The sequence below is a fragment of the Bombina bombina genome, chromosome 7 (assembly GCF_027579735.1).
Source record: "Bombina bombina isolate aBomBom1 chromosome 7, aBomBom1.pri, whole genome shotgun sequence".
Classification (NCBI taxonomy): Eukaryota; Metazoa; Chordata; class Amphibia; order Anura; family Bombinatoridae; genus Bombina; species Bombina bombina.
In genome coordinates, this window is record NC_069505.1 from 240186367 (window position 1) to 240213028 (window position 26662).

At 33.9% G+C, this 26662-nt stretch overlaps 1 protein-coding gene across 1 annotated transcript in view; it reads left to right on the forward strand.

Annotated features, from left to right (window-relative positions):
• LOC128636321 (pro-thyrotropin-releasing hormone-A-like) overlaps window positions 1-14918 on the forward strand; it is a 35654-nt gene extending 20736 nt beyond the window's left edge. The window contains exon 3 of the mRNA XM_053689351.1: window positions 14338-14918. Within this exon, the coding sequence (XP_053545326.1) occupies window positions 14338-14918 (581 nt within the window). The remainder of the gene's footprint in view (window positions 1-14337) is intronic.
• Window positions 14919-26662: the final 11744 nt, after the last annotated feature.

A 26662-nucleotide genomic window follows, 5' to 3' on the forward strand; every position in this document is an offset into this window, starting at 1 on the left:
ACTTATTTTATATATAATAAACTACAGGTGTAGCAACACCCTATTTGGTCACACTTATTTTATATATAATAAACTACAGGTATAGCAACACCCTATTTGGTGACACTTATTTTATATATAATAAACTACAGGTGTAGCAACACCCTATTTGGTCACACTTATTTTATATATAATAAACTACAGGTGTAGCAACACCCTATTTGGTCACACTTATTTTATATATAATAAACTACAGGTGTAGCAACACCCTATTTGGATGAACTACTATCTAAAATAAATAATTATATAAATATATATATTACATTTTTCCAATAAACTATATAAATCTCTATATAACATAAATAAGCTACACCTATTTGTAGGGGCATCCTGTTCAAGTTTTTACCTAGCTCTCTATTGATTTATGACCATCTTACAATTTATTTTATAAGTGTTGCTCTGATATTTGTTGCATAATATATTGGGGGGAAGGAACTATAGTATATCTAGTACCATAATAAAGGATGATACAGGACATAGATCCTAAATAGAGGCTCTCGGACTTACAAAGTATGTATGGTTTCTGTTTTTCCTCCTACTATATAGCCCCACTTGATAGAAACATTATTTCAGCAACATTGTGGCAAATTATACTAGTTATAACAATAGAGTTGTGTTTTTAATTTGTTTTCTGACAAGATACTAAAACAATTTATCTAAATCTCAGCTGCCTTTTTAAACAATTATCAGTAAAAGTTACATTTTAAAGTTGTATCCCAATACTCAGTGTGTAGAAAGAGCATCTCTCTTTCCCTATTCTCTTAAATAAGTTTTTTTTTCTTTTTTTTTTTGTACCTATTTGTAAGGCATTTGTTATATTAATGAAACTATTGTATATATCAACCAATTTACCCAAACTACTTTTAAAAAAAGAAATGGTATACCTTATAAATAAAGAGTATACTATATATATATATATATTAAAAAATATTTATTTGATATAACTTAGCTACTTATGTAGCAAAACAATATTTTGAAAATATTTTTTTAAATGTACTATAGCTTTAAGAAAATTTAATTAACTTCCTTTAAATAATAAATGATTTCTATATAACTTTACAACAGATTACGAGTTGTGCGTTAGGTTTAAAAAGCAGTGTTAAGAGGTCCTAACGCTGCTTTTTAACGCCCGCTGGTATTAAGAGTCTTGCAGGTACAGGTGTACCGCTCACTTTTTTGGCCAGACTTGGAAATACCACAAATCAACTTACGTAAATTGCGTATCCTCTTTTTTCAATGGGACTTGCATAGCGCCGGTATTACGAGTCTGCCAAAAAGTGAGCGGTAGACCCTCTCCTGTCAAGACTGGTACCGCATTTTAAAGTCAGTAGTTAAGAGTTTTACACTACAACGCCGTAGCATAAAACTCTTAACTAAAGTGCTAAAAAGTACACTAACACCCATAAACTACCTATTAACCCCTAAACCGTGGTCCTCCTGCAAACACTTAAATAAAAATTTTAACCCCTAATCTGCCGAACCGGACATCGCTGCCACTATAATAAACATATTAACTCCTAAACCGCTGCACTCCCGCCTCGCAAACAGTTAAATATTATTAACCTCTAATCTGCCGTCCCTAACATCGCCGACACCTACCTATATTTATTAACCCCTAATCTGCCGCCCCCAACGTCGCCGCCACTATACTAAAGTTAATAACCCATAAATCTAAGTCTAACCCTAACATCCCCTAACTTAAATATAATTAAAATAAATCTAAATAAATATTCCTATCATTAACTAAATAATTCCTATTTAAAATTAAATACTTACCTATAAAATAAACCCTAAGATAGCTACAATATAACTAATAGTTACATTGTAGCTAGCTTAGGATTTATTTTTATTTTACAGGCAAGTTTGTATTTATTTTAACTAGGTAGAATAGTTACTAAATAGTTATTAACTATTTAATAACTACCTAGCTAAAATAAATACAAAGTTACCTGTAAAATAAAACCTAACCTAAGTTACAATTACACCTAACACTACGCTATAATTAAATTAATTCCCTAAATTAAATACAATTAAATAAAATTATCTAAAGTACAAAAAAAACACTAAATTACAGAAAATAATAAACAAATTACAAGATTTTTAAACTAATTACACCTAATCGAATCCCCCTAACAAAATAAAAAAGTCCCCCCAAAATAAAAAAGCCCTACCCTACACTAAATTACAAATAGCCTTTAAAAGTGCCTTTTGCGGGGCATTGCCCCAAAGTAATCAACTCTTTTACCTGTAAAAATAATTACAAATCCCCCCCAACATTAAAACCCACCACCCACACAACCAACCCTACTCTAAAACCCACCCAATACCCCCTTAAGAAATCTAACACTAAACCCTTGAAGATCACCTTACCAGGAGAAATCTTCATCTAACCGGGCCGAAGTCCTCAACGAAGCCGGGAGAAGTCTTCATCCAAGCCGGAGCGAAGTGGTCCTCCAGACGGGCAGAAGTCTTCATCCAGACAGCATCTTCTATCTTCATCCATCCGGCGCGGAGCGGGTCCATCTTCAAGACATCCGACGCAGAGCAGATGAAGAGGATGCTCTGCGTTGGATGTCTTGAAGATGGACCCACTCTGCGCCGGATGGATGAAGATAGAAGATGCCATCTGGTTGAAGACTTCTGCCCGTCTGGAGGACCACTTTGCCTGGCTTGGATGAAGACTTCTCCCGGCTTCATTGAGAGCTTCGAACCAGTTGGATGAAGACTTCTCCCAGTAAGGTGATCTTCAAGGGGTTAGTGTTAGTTTTTTTTAAGGGGGTATTGGGTGGGTTTTAGAGTAGGTTTGGTTGTGTGGGTGGTGGGTTTTAATGTTGGGGGGATTTGTAATTTTATTTACAGGTAAAAGAGCTGATTACTTTGGGGCAATGCCCCGTAAAAGGCCATTTTAAGGGCTATTTGTAATTTAGTGTAGGGTAGGGCTTTCTTTATTTTGGGTGGGCTTTTTTATTTGGTTAGGGGGATTAGATTAGATGTGTATACTAATAGATCATACTATATACTAAATACATGTGATGTGTATAATAATAGATCATACTATATCATAAATACATGAGATGTGTATAATAATAGATCATACTATATACTAAATACATGAGATGTGTATAATAATAGATCATACTATATACTAAATACATGAGATGTGTATAATAATAGATCATATTATATAATAAATACAAGAGGTGTGTATAATAATCGATCATACTAAATACATGAGATGTGTATAATAATAGATCATACTATATACTAAATACAGGAGATGTGTATAATAATAGATCATACTATATACTAAATACATGAGATGTGTATAATAATAGATCATACTTCATAATAAATACATGAGATGTGTTTAATAATAGACCATACTATATACTAAATACATAAGATGTGTATAATAATAGACCATACTATATACTAAATACATGAGATGTGTATAATATTAGACAATACTATTTACAAAATACATGAGATGTGTATAATAATAGATCACACTATATAATAAATACAGGAGATGTGTACAATAATAGATCATACTTTATACTAAATACATAAGATGTGTAAAATAATAGATCATACTATATACTAAATACATGAGATGTGTATTATAATAATAGATCATACTATATACTAAATACATGAGATGTGTATAATAATAGATCATACTATATACTAAATACATGAGATGTGTATAATAATAGATTATACTATATACTAAATACAGGAGATGTGTATTATAATAGATCATACTATATACTAAATACATGAGATGTGTATAAAAATAGATCATAATATATACTAAATACAGGATATGTGTATAATAATAGATCATACTATATACTAAACACATGAGATGTGTATAATAATAGACCATACTATATACTAAATACATAAGATGTGTATAATAATAGATCATACTATATACTAAATACATGAAATGTTTATAATAATAGACCATACTATATACTAAATACATGAGATGTGTATAACAATAGATCATACTATATAATAAATACATGAGATGTGTATAATAATAGATCATACTATATACTAAATACATGAGATGTATATAATAAAAGATCATACTATATACTAAATACATGAGATGTGCATAATAATAGATCATACTATATACTAAATACATGAGAAGTGTATAATAATAGACCACACTATATACTAAATACATACGATGTTCATAATAATAGACCATACTATATACTAAATACATGAGATGTGTATAATAATAGATCATACTATATACTAAATACAAAAGATGTGTATAATAATAGACCATACTATATACTAAATACATGAGCTGTGTATAATAATAGATCATACTATATACTAAATACATGGGATGTGTATAATAATAGATCATACTATATACTAAATACATGATATGTGTATAATAATAGATCATACTATATAATAAATACATGAGATGTGTATAATAAAAGATCATACAATATACTAAATACATGAGATGTGTATAATAATAGATCATACTAAATACATGAGATGTGTATAATAATAGATCATACTATATACTAAATACATGAGATGTGTATAATAATAGATCATACTATATACTAAATACAGGAGATGTGTATAATAATAGATCATACTATATACTAAATACAGGCGATGTGTATAATAATAGATCATACTATATACTAAATACAGGAGATGTGTATAATAATAGATCATACTATATACTAAATACAGGAGATGTGTATAATAATAGATCATACTATGTACTAAATATATGAGATGTGTATAATAATAGATCATACTATATAATAAAAACATGACATGTGTATAATAAAAGATCATACTATATACTAAATACATGTGATGTGCATAATAATAGATCATACTATGGGGGGTAGTTATCAAGCCGTCTACTTTTCTGGCTTCGCCGGCCCAATACGTCCGCCTAAGCTCGCCTACCTTCGCCGCCGCGGACCTTGAATACGTTCGCCTAAGTTATCAAATAAAGCTGTCAAAAAGCCGCGGGGCGATGAGCAGCGGACTGTGAGAGTTATCACTCATCCGATCTCGCTGCCCTTCGGCTTTTTCCCAGCTTTATTGCTAGCCTGTCACTAAGCACTCACACTAAACTACACTGTTCTACCCCCTATACCGGCGCCCCCGGAGGCCCCCGCAACTAAATAAAGTTACTAACCCCTAAACCGCCGCTCCTAGACCCCGCCGCAAGTCTTATAAATGTATTAACCCCTAAACCGCCGCTCCCGGACACCGCTGCCACCTACATTATACCTAGTAACCCCTATCCTGCCCCCCCTATACCGTCGCCCTCTATTATAAAATTATTAACCCCTATCCTGCTGATCCCGCACCTCTCCGCAACTAAATAAATAGTTTAACCCCTAAACCGCCGCTCCATGAACCCGCCGCAACCTATAATAAATTTATTAACCCCTATCCTGCCCCCCACTACGCCGCCGCCACTGTAATAAAATGATTAACCCCTAAACCTAAGTCTAACCCTAACCCTAACACCTCCCTAACTTAAATATTAATTAAATACATCTAAATAAATTAACTCTTATTAACTAAATGAATCCTATTTAAAACTAAATACTTACTTATAAAATAAACCCTAATATAGCTACAATATAAATAATAATTATATTCTAGCTATCTTAGGATTTATATTTATTTTACAGGTACCTTTCAATTTATTTTAACCATGTACAATAACTATTAAATAGTTATTAACTATTTAATAGCTTACCTAGCTAAAATAAACTGAAATTAACCTGTAAAATAAAAACTAACCTAAGTTACAATTACACCTAACACTACACTATACTTTAATAAATTATTCCTATTTAAAACTAAATACTTACCTGTAAAATAAACCCTAAGATAGCTACAATATAATTAATAATTATATTATAGCTATCTTAGGATTTATATTTATTTTACAGGTAACTTTGTATTTATTTTAGCTAGTTAGAATAGTTATTAAATAGTTATTAACTATTTAATAACTACCTAGCTAAAAGAAATACAAAATTACCTGTAAAATAAATCCTAACCTAAGTTACAATTAAACCTAATACTACACTATCATTAAATTAACTAAATAAACTACCTACAAATAACTACAATGAAATACAATTACATAAACTAACTAAAGTACAAAAAATAAAAAAAGCTAAGTTACAAAAAATAAAAAATTAAGTTACAAACATGTTCAAAATATTACAACAATTTTAAGCTACTTACACCTAATCTAAGCCCCCTAATAAAATAACAAAGCCCCCCAAAATAAAAAAAATCCCTACCCTATTCTAAATTACATAAATTTCAAAGCTCTTTTACCTTACCAGCCCTTAAAAGGGCCATTTGTGGGGGCATGCCCCAAAAAGTTCAGCTCTTTTGCCTGTAAAAGAAAAATACAACCCCCCCCCCAACATTAAAACCCACCACCCACATACCCCTAATCTAACCCAAACCCCCCTTACAAAAACCTAACACTAATCCCCTGAAGATCATCCTACCTTGAGTCGTCTTCACTCAGCCGAGCCACCGATGGAACTGAAGAGGACATCCGGAGCGGAAGAAGTTAATCCTCCAAGCGGCGCTGAAGAAATCTTCCATCCGATGAAGTCATCATCCAGGCGGCGCTGAAGAAGTCTTCGATCCGGCCGATGTCATCTTCAAAGAGGCGCTGAAGAGGTCTTCTATCCGGGCGAAGTCATCTTCCAAGCCGGGTCTTGAATCTTCCTTCCGCCGACGCGGAACCACCTTCTTCACCGACGGACTACGACGAATGACGGCTCCTTTAAGGGACGTCATCCAAGATGGCGTCCCCTCAATTCCGATTGGCTGATAGGATTCTATCAGCCAATCGGTAGGAAAAGTTCGGTAGGAAAAGGTAGGAAAGTTCAATCCGATTGGCTGATCCAAGACCCGGCGCCGCTTGGAGGATTAACTTCTTCCGCTCCGGATGTCCTCTTCAGTTCCATCGGTGGCTCGGCTGAGTGAAGACGACTCAAGGTAGGATGATCTTCAGGGGATTAGTGTTAGGTTTTTGTAAGGGGGGTTTGGGTTAGATTAGGGGTATGTGGGTGGTGGGTTTTAATGTTGGGGGGGGGGGGGTTGTATTTTTCTTTTACAGGCAAAAGAGCTGAACTTTTTGGGGCATGCCCCCACAAATGGCCCTTTTAAGGGCTGGTAAGGTAAAAGAGCTTTGAAATTTATGTAATTTAGAATAGGGTAGGGATTTTTTTTATTTTGGGGGGCTTTGTTATTTTATTAGGGGGCTTAGATTAGGTGTAAGTAGCTTAAAATTGTTGTAATATTTTGAACATGTTTGTAACTTAATTTTTTATTTTTTGTAACTTAGCTTTTTTTATTTTTTGTACTTTAGTTAGTTTATGTAATTGTATTTCATTGTAGTTATTTGTAGGTAGTTTATTTAGTTAATTTAATGATAGTGTAGTATTAGGTTTAATTGTAACTTAGGTTAGGATTTATTTTACAGGTAATTTTGTATTTCTTTTAGCTAGGTAGTTATTAAATAGTTAATAACTATTTAATAACTATTCTAACTAGCTAAAATAAATACAAAGTTACCTGTAAAATAAATATAAATCCTAAGATAGCTATAATATAATTATTAATTATATTGTAGCTATCTTAGGGTTTATTTTACAGGTAAGTATTTAGTTTTAAATAGGAATAATTTATTAAAGTATAGTGTAGTGTTAGGTGTAATTGTAACTTAGGTTAGTTTTTATTTAACAGGTTAATTTCAGTTTATTTTAGCTAGGTAAGCTATTAAATAGTTAATAACTATTTAATAGTTATTGTACATGGTTAAAATAAATTGAAAGGTACCTGTAAAATAAATATAAATCCTAAGATAGCTAGAATATAATTATTATTTATATTGTAGCTATATTAGGGTTTATTTTATAAGTAAGTATTTAGTTTTAAATAGGATTCATTTAGTTAATAAGAGTTAATTTATTTAGATGTATTTAATTAATATTTAAGTTAGGGGGCGTTAGGGTTAGGGTTAGACTTAGGTTTAGGGGTTAATAATTTTATTACAGTGGCGGCGGCGTAGTGGGGGGCAGGATAGGGGTTAATAAATTTATTATAGGTGGCGACGGTGTAGGGGGGGCAGATTAGGGGTTAATACATTTAATATAGGTTGCGGCGGGTTCAGGGAGCGGCGGTTTAGGGGTTAATACATTTATTATAGTTGCGGTGGGCTCCGGGAGCGGCGGTTTAGGGGTTAATATGTATAGAGTAGCTTGCGGTGGGCTCCGGGAGCGGCAGTTTAGGGGGTAATAACTTTATTTAGTTGCGGCGGTGTAGGGGGGGTCAGATTAGTGGTGTTTAGACTCGGGGTACATGTTAGGGTGTTAGGTGTAGACAGCTCCCATAGAAATCAATGGGATGTCTGTCAGCAGCGAACTTGTACTTTCGCTATGGTCAGACTCTCATTGATTCCTATGGGATCCGCCGCCTCCAGGGGTGGCGGATTGGAAACCAGGTACGCTGGGCCGTAAAAGTGCCGAGCGTACCTGCTAGTTTTTTGATAGCTAGCAAAAGTAGTGAGAATGTGCCGCACTTGTGTGCGGAACATCTGGAGTGACGTAAGAATCGATCTGTGTCGGACTGAGTCCGGCGGATCGAAGCTTACGTCACAAAATTCTACTTTTGCCGGTCTCGAGCCTTTGATAACTAAGGCGAATCAGCCTCGCCACAAATACGCTGCGGAATTCCAGCGTATTTGAGGTTGATGGCTTGATAACTACCCCCCTATATCATAAATACATGGGATGTGTATAATAATAGATCTTACTATATACTAAATACATGAGATGTGTATAATAATAGATCATACTATATACTAAATACATGAGATGTGTATAATTATAGATCATACTATATAATAAATACATTAGATGTGTATAATAATAGATCATACTATATAATAAATACATGAGATGTGTATAATAATAGATCATACTATAAAATAAATACATGAGATGTGTATAATAATAGACCATACTATATACTAAATACATGAGATGTGTATAATTATAGATCATACTATATAATAAATACATGAGATGTGTATAATAATAGATCATACTATATACTAAATACATGAGATGTATATAATAAAAGATCATACTATATACTAAATACATGAGATGTGCATAATAATAGATCATACTATATACTAAATACATGAGAAGTGTATAATAAAAGACCACACTATATACTAAATACATAAGATGTGTATAATAATAGACCATACTATATACTAAATACATGAGATGTGTATAATAATAGATCATACTATATACTAAATACATAAGATGTGTATAATAATAGACCATACTATATACTAAATACATGAGCTGTGTATAATAATAGATCATACTATATACTAAATACATGAGATGTGTATAATAATAGATCATACTATATACTAAATACATGATATGTGTATAATAATAGATCATACTATATACTAAATACATGAGATGTGTATAATAATAGATCATACTGTATACTAAATACATAAGATGTGCATAATAATAGATCATACTATATACTAAATACATGAGATGTGTATAATAATAGATAATACTATATACTAAATACATGAGATGTGTATTATAATAATAGATCATACTATATACTAAATACATGAGATGTGTATAATAATAGATCATACTGTATACTAAATACATAAGATGTGCATAATAATAGATCATACTATATACTAAATACATGAGATGTGTATAATAATAGATAATACTATATACTAAATACATGAGATGTGTATAATAATAGATCATACTATATACTAAATACATGAGATGTGTATAATAATAGATCATACTGTATACTAAATACATAAGATGTGCATAATAATAGATCATACTATATACTAAATACATGAGATGTGTATAATAATAGATAATACTATATACTAAATACATGAGATGTGTATAATAATAGATCATACTATATACTAAATACATGAGATGTGTATAATAATAGACCATACTATATACTAAATACAGGAGATGTGTATAATAAAAGATCATACAATATACTAAATACATGAGATGTGTATAATAATAGATCATACTAAATACATGAGATGTGTATAATAATAGATCATACTATATACTAAATACATGAGATGTGTATAATAATAGATCATACTATATACTAAATACAGGAGATGTGTATTATAATAATAGATCATACTATATACTAAATACAGGAAATGTGTATAATAATAGATCATACTATGTACTAAATATATGAAATGTGTATAATAATAGATCATACTATATAATAAAAACATGACATGTGTATAATAAAAGATCATACTATATACTAAATACATGTGATGTGCATAATAATAGATCATACTATATCATAAATACATGAGATGTGTATAATAATAGATCATACTATATACTAAATACAGGAGATGTGTATAATAATAGATCATACTATAAAATAAATACATGAGATGTGTATAATAATAGACCATACTATATACTAAATACATGAGATGTGTATAATTATAGATCATACTATATAATAAATACATGAGATGTGTATAATAATAGATCATAATAATAGATCATACTAAATAAAGGAGATGTGTATAATAATAGACCATGCTATATACTAAATACATGAGATGTGTAGAATAATAGATCATACTATATACTAAATACAGGAGATGTGTATAATAATAGATCATACTAAATACAGGAGATGTGTATAATAATAGACCATACTATATACTAAATACAGGAGATGTGTATAATAATAGACCATACTATATACTAAATACAGGAGATGTGTATAATAATAGACCATAATATATACTAAATACATGAGATATATATAATAACCCCTCTGAGGAAGCGTAATGTGAAACGCGTGTCAGGGGCACGAACACGGGTTACTGAACCTCTATTTTTAATTTGCTGACTCAGCCTTAGCACTCTAATTATATGCACTAAACTTATAGACAGTTAAAAGTAATTAGGTCTCCGCTATAGAAGAGACCTTTTTGTAGCTTAGTCCTTCTTTATTCTCAAATCTACAATTGTTTGGTGTTTGTAATGGGACAGTTTTAATGGTGATCCTTGAACGACTTATTTATGCCATTTGATAGATCAAATTAGACCAGTGACTTGTTGCAATCGAGTCAGAGCATTGCTGTGGTATTTCTCCTGCTAATAGTAGGGAGGATACTTCTATTTTTTAAGCTAACAATATTCAGGTGGTTAAACTACATAGCATTCAGACTAGCTGACATAGCACAATAATGCAAGTTGCTAATTGACACTTGTGACTCAGATAAAGATTGGTGAATTGATAAGCGTTATGCTAATGAATATAGACATTTTACCATATACACACATCTGAGACTTCAATGTAATGTATGTGTAAAACGCATACTTTGTAAACTAATACTGCACTTGTTTAAAATCACATGATCAACAGTGATCTGCTCGTCTGGATACTGGGGGATTTTGTATATCTTTAGCCCTATTATTTCTAGTTACCACATGATACATTGGATACATTTGCGGCAACGAATGTCAGTTTGTAGCAAATAGTATCCATTTAGCTATTCAATTTAACATTACCATCCCGAGTAGCAGGTGACACACAGCAATTGCAACGCTGGATATTTGAATTAAAGGCATATACTACACTTCATTTGGAATTCAAGGTTGATACCTAATATCGGTGGGTCCTATAAACCTAACAATTACCAGTAGCAATACTGGGAATAACAATTATAGCGCAACCTTCACCTATTTTGTGAATAAAATATTAATATATTTAAGTTTGTGCAGGGATAGCTTACTAATGCACCAATACCCAGCACATTAAATCATACAGTATTTTGTTTATTCCTTTTTGTGCAGGTTTGCTCCTATGGAGGACTAACTAATTTAGTAGACATTTTCTCTTGCTGTCTATAGTCAATTGCACACTGCCAGGGATTAATTATTAAAATACTATAACAGTCAAGATCCCTTGACAGTAATTAATTATTGATTTTTTTGAGTGCTATTTGATAATAAACTATTATTACCTGAGTTCCAGCTAGTTTTAATCTTATGTGTGTGTGTGCATGTGTATGAGTCCAGTCGGACTTTCAAATATTTTTCTCCAATAAAGTTATTTAGTATAAATGAGTATGTTTGTGTGACACAATCCACATATTTATCTATCTTTACCTGTCTGACCTCAATCATTAGTGGGTCGAATTATTATATAATCCAGTAACCTGCAGTCTTTCCTTTTGTGGTGCAAATCTCTTTGCATACATTTTTGTACATTTTCATGTATATTACTGCATAATGTTCTGGAATTCAGGGACGACAAGTATTATACAAAGTGATTTAGCCCCTGAATCTAAAAATTACAACCCACTTCTTTTCCCTCACCATCTCCTGTCAAACGATATATAATAATAGATCATACTATATACTAAATACATGAGATGTGTATTATAATAATAGATCATACTATATACTAAATACATGAGATGTGTATTATAATAGATCATACTATATACTAAATACATAAGATGTGTATTATAATAATAGATCATACTATATACTAAATACAGGAGAAGTGTATAATAATAGATCATACTAAATACTAAATACAGGAGATGTGTATAATAATAGATCATACTATATACTAAATACAGGAGATGTGTATTATAATAGATCATACTATATTTTAAATACATGAGATGTGTATTATAATAATAGATCATACTATATACTAAATACAGGAGATGTGTATAATAATAGATCATACTAAATACTAAATACATGAGATGTGTATAATAATAGATCATACTATATACTAAATACAGGAGATGTGTATTATAATAATAGATCATACTATATACTAAATACAGGAGATGTGTATAATAATAGATCATACTATATACTAAATACAAGAGATGTGTATTATAATAGATCATACTATATACTAAATACATGAGATGTGTATTATAATAATAGATCATACTATATACTAAATACAGGAGATGTGTATTATAATAGATCATACTATATACTAAATACAGGAGATGTGTATAATAATAGATCATACTAAATACATGAGATGTGTATAATAATAGATCATACTATATACTAAATACAGGAGATGTGTATTATAATAGATCATACTATATACTAAATACAGGAGATGTGTATAATAATAGATCATACTAAATACTAAATACAGGAGATGTGTATAATAATAGATCATACTATATAATAAATACAGGATATGTGTCTAAAGACTGCTGCTCCATAACTCTGTCCACCTGCTCTAAGCAGGCGGACACACATCACTGAATTACGATCGGGTTGATTGACACCTCCCTGCTGGCGGCTGATTGGCCGTCAATCTGCAGGGGGCGGCATTGCACCAGCAGCTCACAAGAGCTGCTAGTGCACTGCTGAATACGGAGAATGTATTGCTCTCCGCATTCAGCGAGGTCTGGCGGACCTGATCCGCACTGTCGGATCAGGTCCGCCAGACCTTTGATAAATATCCCCCTATAAACCAAATACATGAGATGTGTATAAGAATAGATCATTCCTATATACTAAATACATGAGATGTGTATAATAATAGATCATAATAGATCATACTATATACTAAATACAGGAGATGTGTATAATAATAGATCATACTATATACTAAATACATGAGGTGTATAATAGACCATAATATATACTAAAAACATGAGATGTGTATAATAATAGATCATACTATATACTAAATACATGAGATGTGTATAATAATAGATCATACTATATACTAAATACAGGAGATGTGTATAATAATAGATCATACTATATACTAAATACATGAGATGTTTACACTCAAGCTGGAGCGGTAATTAGCACGCTACTTGTCATTTAGCCCTTACTCAATTTATAATTTATTGTATTTCAGAGGTGAGTAACAATGGTAAGATGTTGGTCTCTGATAGCTAAGTCCAAACTCAGGTAGATTTAAAAACAGTCTCTCCCATCACTCAAATCTTACCAATCTATGTTATACTTTCAAGCCCACTCACAATGAAACTGGGCTCTATATGATATTTTATAAAATAGGAATTGTGAGACTATAGAGATTAGAAAGGTATCTAGTGAATTTACCCCACTAACCAATGTGTTACCTTGTTCTACACAGAGTCTGAGTACCCAGCCCTTGAATGGATCTCGAGACACCAACACCCAGGAAAGATACTTCAGGAAAGCATAGAAAAGAGGCAGCATCCAGGTAAAAGAGAAGATGGGGATTTGTACCTGGAACTGCCCAAGAGGCAACACCCTGGGAAAAGAGAAGATGGGGAATGGTACCTGGAACTGCCCAAGAGGCAACACCCAGGAAGGAGATCTCCCTTAAGTGACCAGTACCTAGATAATCCAAGCACTTCATTTGGCTTGCTATCTGAGCTTACCAAGAGGCAACACCCAGGCAAGAGGAGCTTTCCCTACACCAAACGCCAACATCCAGGCAAGAGAATGGGGGAAGATGAGGAAAACACAAAAGATGGTGTCCCTCAGGATATAGAGAAACGTCAACACCCAGGCAAGAGGTACCTAGAACCGAATAACATTGAATATCTTTCCCCATGTGAGGGGCCAGATCTTTTTAATTGTAATAAGAGAAGCCTACTTATGGAGATTCTAGACAACGTGAGTGGAGGCAGGCTAGAGGAAAAAAGACAGCACCCTGGCAGGAGGGACGTCTGGGGTGAGGAGGTGAATGATGCCCAAGAGTGACAACCCTTAAGTTTCCAACTCTAAAAACCTTAATCCCATCACTGCTGGAGAACATCAAACACACATCTATGTATCATCTCTCAATAACATTACCACTGGTGTGGTGCAGTTTACAACTGTTCTGCGCAAATGACCCTGTCAGGGAAACTTTGTGATTTACCAATAGCTTACACCTAGTCCCTAGTGTGGTCTTCTAACTATTTTATGCTGAACTGATGTATGGCTAATAAAAAGGTGGTCTACCAATAAAGTATTTTACTAAATAAAAAGGATTTGTCATTAAAGAGAACTATAGCTATATATATATATATATATATATATATATATATATATATATATATATATATATATATATATATATATATATATTGCCTTGCAGTCCTAATCCTATAGATGGAACAGTCTGTTAGCTCACACATATTAGCCACAAAGTCACTTGCCACATTTATTGTTAAGATTATCAGTTGTGTATAAATGACCAGTGTATGGAAAGATCAGCCTCAACAGAGACTTTATAACAAACTATGGACAGGGAGCCTGTGCTGTTCTCTGCTTTTTTTTCTGGCTTGATGAATTGCCCATTGACTCTCACCCTTTAAATAACTTTCTAATTTACTTCTATTGTCAAATTTGTTTCATTCTCTTGTTATCCTCTGCTGAAGGAGCACTACTGGAAAATAGCTGAACACATCTAGTGAGCCAATAAAAAGAGACAAATGTATGCAGGCACCAGTCACCAGCTAGCTTCCAGTAGTGTAGCATATGTACATATCCCCTTTCAACAACAGATACCAAGAAAACATTGAAATTAGAAGTGAATTTAAAAGTGTCTGACAATAATATGCTCTATATGAATCATGCAATTTAATTTTGACTTTCCTATCCCTTTAACTTCCACAGGGTAAGGACAAGCATAGACAGTTACCAGAAACATTACATCTTGTTATTCCTTGGGTTGTGATGGAATTTAATTCTGTTTCTTTAACATGAACGTCACCTCCCTCTGAGTTGTACAATCCCTTCTACATATAGTTTTTGTCTTTGATTGGTGTTTGATTACATAAGATGCACCAGACCTTGTTTTTCATATTTAATTCAGTGATTCAAAACATGCCCCAAAATGGCCAAATACATATTAATTGATAGTATTGTTTGTAGGTCTTGTTAGATAGTTGAATGAAAGTTGCATCTCAATATTTTTTATATTATCACAGCTAGAAAACTCTAGATAGCTATAATTTAATTCAGTTGATCTCAGCTGCTAATTACATAAATCTTTAATTTGTCAATTCATTAAAAAGGGTATATCCGGTAAACTAGAACTGTATTATTTGCAATTATTACATTGCTGTGCAAACCTGAAACAGTGAAACACACTTTCCATTCAGATGATTATTTAGAATTGTTATCACATTTTAGAGGATTATTTAGAAGTATTTCTTCATATCTGTCACCACAATAAAATAATAAAGGCAACTTAACTGCAAGAATTAGGTCCAATTCTCTGATAAAAATTAGCCTCAGCAGGGTACTTTCCTGAATAACATAATCTATGTAAGAACTTACCTGATAATTAATTTCTTTCATAGTGGCAAGAGTCCATGAGCGAGTGACGTATGGGATATACATTCCTACCAGGAGGGGGCAAAGTTTCCCAAACCTCAAATGCCTATAAATACACCTCCCACCTCACTCATACCTTTGTTTAAAGTATAACCAAGAAGGGAGGCGTATAAAAAACAAGGAGTAAAAAGCATTAAAAAAAGGAAATGGAAAAATAATGTGCTTTATACTAAAAAAAAAATCATAACCACAAAAAATAGGGTGGGTCTAATGGACTCTTGCCACTATGAAATAAATGAATATATCAGGTAAGTTTTTACATAAATTATGTTTTCTTTCATGTAAGTGACAAGAGTCCATGAGCTAGTGACGTATGGGATATTATACCTAAGATGTGGAAGTCCACGAGTCACTAGAGAGTGAGAGATAAAATTAAAACAGCTATTTCCGCTGAGAAATTAAATCCCAAAAAATAATTAAGTTTTCTTAAAAAATAAAAAAAAACTCAAATCATAGGCACTAGAATCAAACTTAGACAGCTGCCGGAAGAACCTATCTACCAAAGGCTGCTTCCAAAGAAACAAACACATCAAAATGGTAACATAAAGAAAATTAGTGCAAAGAAGACCAAGTTACTGCTTTGTAAATTTAAACAACTGAAGCTTCATTCTTGAAAACCCAAGATATGGCGACTGATCTAGTAGAATGAGCTGTAATACGCTGAAACGGAGACTGTCCCACCTTCAAATAAGCCTTGTGAATCTAAACTTCAACCAAGATGCCAAAATAAATGGCAAAGGCTTTCTGACCTTTTCTGGAATCAGAAAAAATAACAAATAGACTAGAAGTCTTTCTGAAATCTATAGTAGCATCAACATAATATTTCAAAGCTCTTACCACATCCAAAGAGTGAAAATCCCTTTTAGAAGTATTCTTAGGATTAGGACACAAGGAAGAAACAAAAATCTCCCTATAGATGTTGTTATAATTCACAACTTAAAGCAAAAAAAATAAAAACAAAGTCCGCAAAACAGCTTATCTTGATGGAAAATCAGATAAGAAAACTTACAATAGAAAGCAAACAATTCAGAAAACTATTCTAGCAGAAGAGATAGCCAAATAAATAACAGTTTCTAAGAAAGTAGATACAAATCCAAAGAATGCATAGGCTCAAAAGAAGAGCCTGCAAAATCTTAAAACTCAAATGGAGAATTTTAAGAAGGAGAAAAAGATTTAATAACAGGCTTGATATGAATCAAAACCTGAACAAAACAGTGAATATCAGGAAGCTTAACAATCTTTCTATGAAATAAGACAGAAAGAGCAGAGATTTGTCCTACAAAATATTTGCATACAAAACCTTTAATCCAAACTATTATTATTATTATTATTATCGGTTATTTGTAGAGTGCCAACAGATTCTGCAGCGAAACTGTAAAATCCTAGGAATTCAAAAGAATGCCAAGAATAATCATGAGTGGAACACCATTAAATATATAGGTTTACCAAACCCTATGATAAATCTTGAAACAGACGTACGAGCCTGTATCATTGAAATAATTACAGAATCAGAGAAACCTCTATGACTTAAGAACTAAGCGTTTAATTTCCATGCCTTCAAATACAAAGATTTGAAATCCTGATGGAAAAAATGGTCCTTGAGACAGAAGGTCTGGTCTTATAAAAAATTACCAATGCTGACAACTGAATATTCAGACAAGGTCCGCATACCAAAACCAGAGAGGCCATGTTGGTGCTATCAGAAACACTTAAAATTGTTCCAATATGATCTTAGAAATCACCCCTGGAAAAAGAACCAGAGGGGGAAAATGTAAGTAGATTGGTAAAACCAAGGAACTGCTAGAGCATCCATCATTTCTGGACCTGATGATCACTGGACCTGGAAAGGTATCTGAAGTCTCTTCTTCAGACGAGAGGCCAACAGATCTAGAAGACCCCACATCTATACAAGTTGAAAAAACACATCTGGAAAAGGAGACCACTCCCCCGGATGTACAGATGACAGCTGAGATAATCCGCTTCCCAAATGTCAACACCTAAGATATGAATCGCAAAGTCTTGACAAGAGTTGGATTCTGCCCAAGAAAATATCAGAGATACTTCTTTCATTACTAAAGGACTGCGAGTCCCCATTGATGGTTGGCATATGCCACTGTAGTGATATTGTCTGAAAATTAATGTAAAGTTCTCTCTTCAAAATAGACCAAGCCTGAAGAGCTCTAAAAATAGCACAGAGTTCTAAAATAATTATTGGTAACCTTGCCTCTTGAGGATTCCAAACCCCTTGTGCTGTCAGAGATCCAGGAAAAACAAACAAAGGAAGCCCCTTGAAAAATAAGGTGATGGTTTAAACACCAAAAACAGAGAGAGTTAAGTGTTAGGATTTAAGTATATCAGCTGTGATAGCTGAGTAAAATGAAAATATTGAGCTAGTATCACCCAAAATACCACAATACCTTGCTCTCTGATTACAGAAAGAAGAGCACATAGAACCTTAGAGAAAATTATTGGTGCAGTTGCTAGACCAAAAGGAAGAGCGACAAAATGTTAATGTATGTCTAAAAAAGAGAATCTCAGAAAACGATAGTGGTCTGGATGAATCAAAATTTGAAGATAAGTGTCCTGTAAGTCTATTGTGGACATAAAATGACCTTACTGAACAAAAAGCAGAATAGTCCTTATAGTCACAATCTTAAAAAATGAGGACTTTTACAAAACGATTAACATTTTTTAGATATAGGATTGGTCTGAAAAATAATCCTTTTCTGGGACAATAAATAGATATGAATAGAAACCCAATCCCTGTTCCTGCTGAGGAACTGGTACAAACACCCAGAGAACTCTAGGTCTGAAACACACTTCAGAAAAGCCTGAGTCTTCACAGGGTTTGTTGAAACATGAGTAAAAAAGAATCTTCTCATGGAAAGTCTTATTCTAAAAATCCTATGCAATAACCTTGAGAAACAATATTCTATTAATTTTCAACTGAAACTGTCCAAATGTCTTGAAATAAATTAATCTGCCACTCAACAGAAGAACTGGATTGAGGGCCGCACCTTCATGCAGACGTAGGAGCCGGATTTGGATCCTTATAAGGCTTGGATTTATTCCAATTTGGAGATGGTCTCCAAATAGAGCCAGAGGCCTTAGGGGAATGAGAGGTTTTCAGTTCTCTATAAAGACGAAAGGAACAAAAACAATTGAGAGCTTAAAATTTACCCTTAAATTTCTTGTCTAGGGCCAAAAAACTCCCTTACCCCTAGATTAGAGGAACCAAACAAATTATTTCCCTGAAAAGTTAGAAATAATAATTCAGATTAGGACACTATGTCAATATTTCAAGATTTAAGCCATAAAACTCTTCAAGTCAGAATAGCTAAAAATATACGCCTAGATTACTAGTCTTGCGTTAGCCTTAAAAAGCAGCGTTGAGAGGTCCCAACGCTGCTATTTAACGCCCGCTGGTATTACGAGTCTTGAAATGATAGGCTCACCGCTCACTTTTTCTGTCAGACTCGAAAATACCGCAAATCCACTTACGTCAATTGCGTATCCTCTTTTTTCAATGGGACTTGCATAGCGCCGGTATTACGAATCTTCCAAAAAGTGAGCGGTACACCCTCTCCTGTCAAGCCTGGTACCGCATTTAAAAGTCAGTAGTTAAGAGTTTTATGGGCTAATGCCGTAACATAAAACTCTTAACTAAAGTGCTAAAAAGTTCACTAACACCCATAAACTACCTATTAACCCCTAAACCAAGGCCCCCCCACATTGCAAACACTATAATAATTTTTTTAACCCCTAATCTGCCAAACCGGAGATCGCCGCCACTATAAAAAACATATTAACCCCTAAACCGCCACACTCCCGCATCTCAAACACTAGTTACATTTTATTAACCCCTAATCTGCCGTCCCTAACATCGCCGACACCTACCTACATTTATTAACCCCTAATCTGCTGCCCCCAACATCGCTGCAACTATATTAAAGTTATTAACCCCAAAATCTAAGTCTAACCCTAACCCTAAAAAACCCCTAATTTAAATATAATTAAAATAAATCTAAATAAAACTACTACAATTAACTAAATTATTCCTATTTAAACCTAAATACTTACCTATAAAATAAACCCTAAGATAGCTACAATATAACTAATAGTTACATTGTAGCTAGCTTAGGATTTATTTTTATTTTACAGGCAACTTTGTATTTATTTTAACTAGGTAGAATAGTTACTAAATAGTTATTAACTATTTAATAGCTACCTAGTTAAAAGAAATACAAATTTACCTGTAAAATAAAACCTAACCTAAGTTACAATTACACCTAACACTACACTATAATTAAATTAATTACCTAAACTAAATACAATTAACTACAATTAAATACAATTATATAAAGTATGGAAAAAAACAAACACTAAATTACAGAAAATAATAAAATAATTCCAAGTTTTTTAAACTAATTACACCTAATCTAATCCCCCTAATAAAATAAAAAATCCCCCCAAAATAATAAAAAGCCCTACCCTATACTAAATTACAAATGGCCCTTAAAAGGGCCTTTTGCGGGGCATTGCCCCAAAGTAATCAGCTCTTTTACCTGTAAAAAAAAAGTACAATACCCCCCCCAACATCAAAACCCACCACCCACACCAGTGTTCCCTCTAAGGCCAGTTTTGTGTGCGGCCCAGCAGTGAAACAGTTAATAAGAGAACCATACCTTCCAATCTGCATTGTGAAATGTTTGCTAATTGCAGGGTGTGGTTACATGATTAACTGTTTCACTGCTAGGTCGCACACAAAACTGGTCTTACAGGGAAAAGTGACCCACACACCAAACCCTACTCTAAAACCCACCCAATCCCCCCTTAATAAAACCTTACACTAACCCCTTGAAGATCACCCTACCTTGAGAAGTCTTCACCCAACCGGGCCGAAGTCCTCTACAAAGCCGGACGAAGTGGTCCTCCAGACGGGCAGAAGTCTTCATCCAAGCCGGGAAGAAGAGGTCCTCCAGACGGGCAGAAGTCTTCATCCAGACGGCATCTTCTATCTTCATCCATCTGGCGCGGAGCGAGTCCATCTTCAAGAGATTCGACGCAGAGCATCCTCTTCTTTCCACGTCTTCTTAATAAATTACAGTTCCTTTAAATGACATCATTCAAGATGGCGTCCCTTCAATTCCGACTGGCTGAATTCTATCAGCCAATCGGAATTAAGGTAGGAAAAATCCTATTGGCTGATTGCTGAACTTGCATTCTATTGGTTGTTCCAATCAGCCAATAGAATGCAAGCTCAATCCTATTGGCTGATTGGATCAGCCAATAGGATTGAACTTCAATCCTATTGGCTGATTGCATCAGCCAATAGGATTTTTCCTACCTTAATTCCAATTGGCTGATAGAATTCTATCAGCCAATCGGAATTGAAGGGACGCCATCTTGGATGATTTAAAGGAACCGTCATTTACTAAGAAAACGTCAAAAGAAGAGGATGCTCCGTGTCAGATGTCTTTAAGATGGACCCGCTCCGCTCCGGATGGATGAAGATAGAAGATGCCGTCTGGATGAAGACTTCTGCCCGTCTGGAGGACCTCTTCTTCCCGGCTTGGATGAAGACTTCTGCCCGTCTGGAGGACCACTTTGCCCAGCTTCGTAGAGGACTTTGGGTAAAGACTTCTCAAGGTAGGGTGATCTTCAAGGGGTTAGTGTTAGGTTTTATTAAGGGGGGATTGGGTGGGTTTTAGAGTAGGGTTGGGTGTGTGGGTGGTGGGTTTTAATGTTGGTGGGGGGATATTGTACTTTTTTTTTACAGATAAAAGAGCTGATTACTTTGGGGCAATGCCCTGCAAAAGGCCCTTTTAAGGGCTATTTGTAAGTTAGTATAGGGTAGGGCTTTTTATTATTTTGGGGGGCTTTTTATTTTATTAGGGGGACTAGAATAGGTGTAATTAGTTTAAAAAACGTGTAATTATTTTATTATTTTCTGTAATTTAGTGTATGGTTTTTTTCGTACTTTATATAATTGTATTTAATTGTAGTTAATTGTATTTAGTTTAGGTAATTAATTTAATTATAGTGTAGTGTTAGGTGTAATTTTAACTTAGGATATGTTTTATTTTACAGGTAAATTTGTCTTTATTTTAGCTAGGTAGTTATTAAATAGACTATTCTACCTATTTAAAATAAATACAAAGTTGCCTGTAAAATAAAAATAAACCCTAAGCTAGATACAATGTAACTATGTAAGTATTTAGTTTTAAATAGGAATAATTTATTTAATTGTAGTAATTTTATTTAGATTTATTTAAATTATATTTAAGTTGGGGGGGTTAGGGTTAGACATAGGTTTAGGGGTTAATAACTTTATTATAGTGGTGGTGACGTTGTGGGCGGCAGATTAGGGGTTAATAAATGTAGTTAGATTGCGGCGACATTGGGGGCGGCAGATTAGGGGTTCATAAATATAATATAGGTTTCGGCGATGTTGGGGGCAGCAGATTAGGGGTTCATAAGTACAATGTAGGTGGCGGCGGTGTCCGGAGCGGCAGATTAGTGGTTAATAATATAATGTAGGTGGCGGAGATGTTTGGGGCGGCAGATTAGGGGTTAATAAGTGTAATATTAGGGGTGTTTAGACTTGGGGTTCATGTTAGGGTGTTAGGTGTAGACATAAAATGTATTCCCCCATAGGAATCAATGGGGCTGAACGTTACTTTTTTGCAGGTGTTAGTTTTTTTTCAGCCGGCTCTCCCCCATTGATTCCTATGGGGAAATCGTGCACAAGCACATACGACCATCTTACCGCTGACTTAAGCAGCGTTGGTATTGAGGTGAGATGTGGAGTAAAATTTTGCTCTTCGCTCACTTTTCTGCGGCTAACGCCGGGTTTAAAAAAAAGTAATACCAGCATTGTCTGTAGGTGAGCGGTGAGCATAAAATGCTCATTAGCACCGCACAGCCTTACCGACAAAACTCGTAATCTAGGCCATATATTTGACATTAAATTTAAATAACATCAAATATAGCAACATTAAAATAAAAAGTATGTTGAAATAAAAGAAAGTTATATACTTCAGGATCTAATAACTGCTGTGCTAAACTGTCCAACTAGAAAGTTGAAGCAGCAGCAACCTCAGCCATAAAAATAGCCGGTCTAAGAATATAACCAGTATAAAAATAAGCTCTTTTAAGGAAAGATTCAGGCTTCCTTAAAGGATCCTAAAACAAAGTACTATCTTCCATTGAAATAATAGTACGTTCTCAAAACTCTAAACTAGCCATAAGTAAAAGATACCAGGTTAAGACCATTCTTAAACAATTATATTACTGATAGCATCTGGAATAGGAAAAAAAACTTCAAGAGCAACCGCAGAAGTCTTAAACACAGAATTTAAACGAGTATTAGCTTAGCAATTATGAGGACTAGACTCATTAATGCCTAAAGTAAACAATACAAATATGTTCAAATGAAAAAATAAAAAAGAAGATTTGTCAATTTCTGTATCTGATGCAGGATCCTGTGAATCAGAGGAACCCTCATCAGTACAAAATTCATTAAATCTATGACAAGTTTGGAAAGACTTTTACGTTTATATGAAGACAAAATAGCAGTCATAGCCTTCTTATGGCTGCAGAAATAACATGTTTCATATCTGCAGGAATATCAGGTACATTAAACTGAGAAAAAATAACAGTAAATGTAATTGTACTTATAGAAACATTATCAACATGTAATACACAAGTGCCACATAAATGAGCTGAAGAAATAAAATTAGCTTATTTACAATAACACACTTAGCTTTGGTACAATTCTGCTCAGGCAAATTAGTTCCTAGAGTAAAATCAGAGGCAGGATATGTTTGAGACATCTTACAAAATGTAAAAGAAAAAAAAACATTAAAAGAAAATATCCAATTTACTCAAAATAACAATTTCAGGATTTGGAAAAAAATGCTTATGATAAAATTCTTATACAAAAGTAAAATCAAAAGCAAACATCAAAGACCTCTATAAACAAATGAGAGCAGAGAGTAAAAGAGGGAGAGATAAGGAGGCCTACTTATCAAGCCATCAACTTTCTTGCCTTCAACGGCACCAATACGCTCGTCTGACATCGCCTAACATAGCGGCCGTGGACTTGAATATGCTCTCCATATTTATTAAAAAAAGCTGTCAAAAAGCCGTGCACCAAGTATGGGGCGATGAACAGCGGACTGTTGTTAACTAACAGTCATCGATCTCGCTGCTATTCTGCTTTTTCTCAGCTTTATATACTGCCACTAAACACTGCCACTATACTAAAATGTTTAACCCCTATCCCACCGCAACTAAATAAAGTTATTAACCCCTATCCTGCTGCTCCCAGAACCCACCGCAACTCTAATAAACGTATAAACCCCTATTCCACCACTCCCCGACACCGCTGCAACCAACTAAATGTATTAACCCCTATCCCTCCGCTCCCGGAGCCCACCGCAACTCTAATAAAGGTATTAACCCCTAAACCCCTGGCCTCCCACATCACTACCACTTACTAAACCTATTAACCCCTAAACCGCCAGCCCCCCACATTGCCATAAACTAAATTAAGCTATTAACCCCTAAACCTAACAACCCGCTAACTGTACATTAAAATTACATCATCCCTATCTTATAATAAATTTAAACTTACCTTTAGAATTACATTAAGCTATATTAAACTATTAATTAATCTACCCTAACTATTATACTAAAATTACATTAAACTATATTAATCTATTAATTAATCTACCCTAACTATTATACTAAAATTACATTAAACTACAAATTAGATTAAATATATTATATAGTTAAAAACCTAACCCTACTCAAATAATTTACAAAGTTACAAAAAACTAACAACTAAGTTACACAAAATACCAAACATTAAGTTGCAAAAAAATAAACACTAAGTTACACAAAATAAAAAATAAATGATCAAATATTTAAACTAATTACACCTAATCTAAGAGCCCTATGAAAATAAAAAAGCCCCCCCAAAATAAAAAAACATAGCCTACAATAAACTACCAATGGCCCTTAAAAGAGCATTTTGTGGGTCATTGTCCCAAATAATTCAGCTCTTTTACCTGTAAAAAAATACAAATACCCCCCCAAAAGTAAAACCCACCACCCACACAACCAAACACCCCAAATAAAACCCTAACTAAAAACCCTAAGCTCCCCATTGTTCTGAAAAGGGCATTTGGATGGGCATTGTCCTTAAAAGGGCATTTAGCTCTATTGCAGCCCAAATTCCTAACCTAAAAATAAAACCCACCCAATAAACCCTTAAAAGAACCTAACACTAACCCCCAAAGATTCACTTACAGTTTTGAAGACCGGACATCCATACTCAACGAAACGGCAGAAGTCCTCATCGAAGCCGGCAGAAGTCTTCATCCAAGTGGGCCGAAGTCTTCCTCCAAGCCGGCAGAAGTCTTCCTCCAAGCCGGCAGAAGTCTTCATCCAGATGGCATCTTCTATCTTCATCCATCTGGTGAGAAGTGGCTCCATCTTCAAGACATTCGGTGTGGAGCATCCACTTCAATCAACGTCTTCTTTCGAATGAAGATTCCCTTTAAATGACGTCATCCAAGATGGCGTCCCTTAGATCAGAATTAAGGTTGAAAAAATCCTATTGGCTGTTGCAATCAGCCAATAGGATTGAGCTTTCATCCTATTGGCTGATCCAATCAGCCAATAGGATTGAGCTCGCATTCTATTGGCTGATTGGATCAGCCAATAGGATGAAAGCTCAATCCTATTGGCTGATTGCAACAGCCAATAGGATTTTTTCAACCTATCAGCTAATCGGAATCTAAGGGACGCCATCTTGGATGACGTCATTTAAAGCGAAACTTCATTCGTAAAAATGACGCAAATGCAGAGGAAAAAACTTTTGGTGCAAAAGCTAACAAAATAAAATAATGAACGACTTTCGTCATAAAAGGCACAACTTTTAGGCAAAAAAAATTTGCGTCAATAAAGACGCAAAGAATGACGCAACTCGCGTCACAACAGACGTGACTTCACTCCAAAAATTTTCAGAACAAAAATGACGCAAGAAAAAGTAGCATTTTGCATCATCGCAGGCCTAGTTAGCCCAAGAAAATTTGAAAAACAGACTCGAAGTT